The 5,000-nt window shown below is 35.4% G+C and overlaps 1 protein-coding gene across 3 annotated transcripts in view; it reads right to left on the minus strand.

The window, feature by feature from the left end:
- mRRF2 (mitochondrial ribosome recycling factor 2) overlaps nucleotides 1–5,000 on the minus strand; it is a 15,067-nt gene that overhangs the window by 2,358 nt on the left and 7,709 nt on the right. For all 3 annotated transcript variants that reach the window (XM_027353044.2, XM_027353041.2, XM_027353043.2), the window contains exons 4-11: nucleotides 4,860–4,973; nucleotides 3,660–3,812; nucleotides 3,023–3,263; nucleotides 2,021–2,234; nucleotides 1,499–1,720; nucleotides 719–850; nucleotides 396–540; nucleotides 112–228 (exon numbers count right to left, since the gene is read on the minus strand). In XM_027353044.2, the coding sequence (XP_027208845.2) occupies nucleotides 112–228; nucleotides 396–540; nucleotides 719–850; nucleotides 1,499–1,720; nucleotides 2,021–2,234; nucleotides 3,023–3,263; nucleotides 3,660–3,812; nucleotides 4,860–4,973 (1,338 nt within the window). The remainder of the gene's footprint in view (nucleotides 1–111; nucleotides 229–395; nucleotides 541–718; nucleotides 851–1,498; nucleotides 1,721–2,020; nucleotides 2,235–3,022; nucleotides 3,264–3,659; nucleotides 3,813–4,859; nucleotides 4,974–5,000) is intronic.

Below are 5,000 nucleotides of genomic sequence, written 5' to 3' on the forward strand. Positions count from 1 at the left end.
TTGAAAATATCTTAAACATTTTTCTACCAAGATGAGTGAGTAGCCTAAAAAGGAAACTGTAGATATCAAACTTCAGTTCAAATGCACATAGTTTTTAACTGCATGAATAACCTGAGAGGACAGTTTGCCCAGTATCTTGATCCACAGTTACACGTAGGCTGGGGTCTTCTCTCTGCAGACGGACCAGTGCTTCTTCTAATGCCTTCTGCTGGGACATGGATGGTGCCTCTGAGGGATAACATACAGTTTGGTAATCTATCATCCACTTAACAACTCACTTTATATGTTTCTTTTGTTTTTTTCGGTGTGTTATCCTATCAACTAATCATCAAAGATAAATTTCATACAGTTCTGACTTTGTAAATCTGATGGTTGTTGCACAACCAGGTACTCACCTACCGAGCAAAAGAACACAGGCTCTGGAACTTGTGCCCCTAACAAGATGGGTGTTTGTCTTTCTCCTGTTTCTTTACTCTTTTTCTTCATCACACTATTTGCTATGCTTTGACTTCCAACAAGTGTGTCACCAGTGCCTGTTAACTAGTAGTAAAATATCTGCAATTTAATACGCTCCCTATATAATAACACATTCAAAATGATTAAAGAAAGCATCACTAGTAACATTCTGTAACACAGATTATACACCCATATAATAAGAAAAATCATAATTCACACATTCCATATATTCATCATCAATATCTCCTTCTTTTATCATTACCTTCAAGCCAGTGACCACAACAATATTTCCTGCTTGCACTGATGACACTTCTTTTAGATCATCTGCATATGCAATCATGATACGTCCCACTCTCTCTCCTTGTTCTTGGTTGATGTTGTAAAGCCTCTGTCCCTGAAAGTTATTTTCTATAATCATATGCATAAATGAGAAAGGTATAAATATCACTCATTACAGAAGTTGGCCACAGATATATCTTTAGTATGCTAATAAATCATTACTTTCAATGAAATGTTACCTGATGTACTGCAGATTAAACCTTGCTTGAACATAATTCTTACAATTTTCCAATATAAAATGTTTTCAAAAGCTAATACAGTTTGTTAGTATTGAATCTTATATATCCATTTCTAGAGTAAACCAAAAACATATAGAGAGACCATGTGTATGTTCATTTATATTTGAATTGATGTAGGTCAATTTTTTTCTACATAAGCTACATGTAGTCTCACAAATTCTTCATCAGCTCTCTCCAAACAATTATAATTAAAATACAGTGATTGGTTTAACTCAAAAACTCCCTCACTCACAAGGGTTACCATGGTATTTTCTTTTGAAGGAATTTCTATGAGGCAGGTGGAGTCCCATTACCTCAAGTGGATGCCTTCCTAACCTTGAACTATAGTAGGGCTCAAGCCTGCTTCACCTGAAGGCCCTACTGGCCATTTGTATTACCACTTTACAATGGTGACCCAAACAATACGATATACAGTCAATCCATGCATGAAGATGCAGATACAAGAAGAAAAGACCAGTCCATACCTGTTCTAGCTGTCCAGAATATATACGAATAAATGTTAAAACACCTCCGCGTTGGTTGTCATGAATGATCTTGAAAGCCATAGCGCACAAATGAGGGGCATACAGACTAACGGTGTCATTTGTGCGCTCACTGGGGGAAGGTAAGTATCTGATGATAGCATCCATTAAGGGCTGCACACCTGTATTTTTGTACGAACTGCCCATTAGCAAAGGAACAGCCTCCTGTAATCAATAATAATAATAATCCTGAAATAATACTGTTTTTTTCTGATGATAAAGGCATAGGAATACATATCAAAACCCATACAAGATATTATCACTAGCTCATAAGAAAATACTGGTGCAAGGAAATTCATTTAACTTAACAACGAGAATACTCAAAACAGAATTGCAAATGTATTTACCACCATAATAAGGTAATCAACCACTTATTTTTCATGAAATGACTTCTGAAACCAAAACACATTATAAGAAAAACAAATACAGGCAATAATTTCAAAAATAAATAAAAAGCCTCCTTACCTGATTGATTGTTGCTCGTCTCACAGCTTCTTCTAATAATAAAGGAGGAATATTTTCAATTGATTCCTTTTCTAACACATATTCTGCAAGGGTGTTATCCAGATCAGCCAGTGTGTCTGTCAATTCGCACCTTGCAAGGAATGCTTGCTCCCAAAGATCTTTCTCATTTTCTTGCAATAAATTGGTTATTTGATAACTTTTGCCATAGTCACCTCTGTCCAAAAGTATAAAGAGTTAAGATATTATTAGTATACATTACAGACTTCTGATAAACTTCTCAGTCATCCTTTGTTAATATTTACCCCATGCTACAAGGAATATGTTATGATCACTTTACTTTTCTTTAGGGAAATGTCTCTACACATAGATGGCTCCACACATTTTCAGTCACCAAGGATTCTGTTGGTATTTCTCGTGACCTCACCTGATTTCCCCTTTCTTTGAGTTTTAGGGATATTCAATATTGATGCTTTTACTTTCATTATAGAACATATAATAATCACAATGTCATTAACATTACTAACACCAACATAAGGCAAAAGAGAATATTTCCAAAAATCAAGGAACAAGATAAACAAGTGATGTAGGTAGTACTAGTAATTGACTTCTTTGAGACTAAGTACTTCTCGAGCCATCCTTATGTAAAGACAATTAATAAGGCAAACTCACAGTGGGCATGGCATGTCTGTGTATGTCATCCCCGCTGGCATTGGGTTAACATTCATTACTTAATATTACTTGTATTTTTATGCATATAGAATAATCATAAAGCATCCCCTAGTTTTACCCAGATTTTGAGCATGAATCCTTATTCAGCACTATTCATGTTAATTCAAATTAAAGGAAAAACAAATACCTATAGTTATATTTTCATAAAAATAAAATAAAATGTAGAAAACAAAATGACATAGGTATTTCCTTGACAGATTATCCATTACATATGACATTCCCAGAAACTTGTCACTGCCACAAGCCCACATAATCCTCTAAATTTATTTATACCTTTTATTTTGGTTCCACACCATTCTCCTCATGTGAATCAGATCAATAACACCAGTGAAACCTTTTCCTTGTCCAATTGGCTGCTGCAGCACTAGTGGTGTAGTGTACAGCTTATCCTTAATTGAGGTCAAACACATGGACAGGTCAGCTGCAGGCTTGTCCATTTTGTTGAGGTAACAGAGACGCGGGACTTGATAGCGGTCAGCTTGACGCCACACGGTTAAAGACTGGGCCTCAACTCCTGCGAGATATTCAAAGCATTGTTAGAATGGGTCAAAGAAGTGCAAAGGCTGCCTAGGATGTTAGATAATGGACCCCTAAATAGGGAACTTCTAAGTAGGTGAGGATATAAGGAATTCAATAAAATCACTCTAGAGCTACAAGAGAAAATTGCATAATGTCATATCAACATATTAGCTTGTCCACTCATTTATCAATATTTGTACAAAGAATAATTATCTGTGGATTATTTTTAAAGAATTTCCTTGAATAACATAAAGAACTGTCTTAGGAAAAAAATAGAAACTGGAATACACTTACAAAATACTCTTACATAACACACACTATTAAAGTACAATCCAAAATTTTGATATATATACTTCCTAAAGATCTAAACCAAACTCAGAACTTTTCTAACCTGCAGAAGCATCAAAGATAGCAACAGCTCCATCCAACACACTCAGCGACCTTTCTACCTCCATCGTGAAATCAATGTGTCCTGGAGTGTCTACTAAATTCAGTCTGTGTTTCTTCCAAGGAAATGTAATTGCGGCTGAATTTATTGTTATCCCTGAAAAAAGAACCAATAAGGTAACAGGTGATAAGGAATTTAAAGAACTACACAGAAGTCTCTTGTTTCTTGAATTCACCCATTCATTCTTACTCCTTAAGTGAAGTTTATATAACCAATATTGATGAATCAGGTACCATCTTTATGCATAATCCTTTTCTTAATCAATCCCCTCCTGCGAATCAAGAACAGACAAAAAAAAAAAAATTGAGAAAGAGGAGAAAATTGCTTTGTAATCCTGAATTTCACCTTCACATTTGAAGGAGTAATATGAGGAAGGTAAATAAAAGGGTAAGGGGGAGCAACAAGGCACAAGACAAAAAAGTGAGGAAAAGCACACAGAAGCAGAGACAAGTCATCTCAGGTGAAAGGGTCACAGTCTATGATACAGGCAGCTAGCATATATTATCTATAGGAGAAAAATCTTTGTTCAGACTGAAAGCGGGGAGGGTGTTAACAGAAAAGGATTCTATCAGCCTGTAGCATTAGCCATCAGTGAAAGGAAAGAAAGTACGGTTTGCTGACATGTCCATCTGATGACCTGAGGGTGAATCCATGAGGATTTCAATACTGCTTTTTCCTCTTTAAATAGTTTCTTTATTTAATAAGTCAATCAAATTTAAATCCTTCATTTCATATTTGGCCCTGCCTTATGGGTTAAGAATCATATAAACAGGGAAAGGTATCCTTTAAAAAAGTCAATAATGTTCAATTACTACAGAATTCTGAGAAAGTAAAAAAAATTACATATATGTCTTATCCTAACTGATTCCTGCTTATAAACAAAATGTTCAAAGCAGTTCTAAAAGCCACTTCCATTACAAATTTCCTCCTATATTAAGTTAACATTAACATTATCTGACTTCAAATTTCCCATCCTCATCATTATTTCAGCATGCATAAAGATATAAATACAGTGAAAGCCATAAGATAAGAATTTCTTAGATATACCCACAGACTACCCTCTTCAATTTGGAAAAACAAGCTACACTTCTGCGCATAACTGAGAAATCATAAGCGAGGATAATCGTAAAATGCTTTACGAACCTCTAGCCCTTTCTTGCTCCATAAAGTCCATGACAGTGTCTCCATCATGCACCTCGCCAACGCTGTGAGTCAGCCCACTATAATACAGCATTCTTTCTGTTGTCGTTGTTTTGCCTGGGAAGAGAAGTTGTTATAGTTTAT

The sequence above is a fragment of the Penaeus vannamei genome, chromosome 13 (genome assembly GCF_042767895.1).
Source record: "Penaeus vannamei isolate JL-2024 chromosome 13, ASM4276789v1, whole genome shotgun sequence".
In the NCBI taxonomy this organism is placed as follows: domain Eukaryota; kingdom Metazoa; phylum Arthropoda; class Malacostraca; order Decapoda; family Penaeidae; genus Penaeus; species Penaeus vannamei.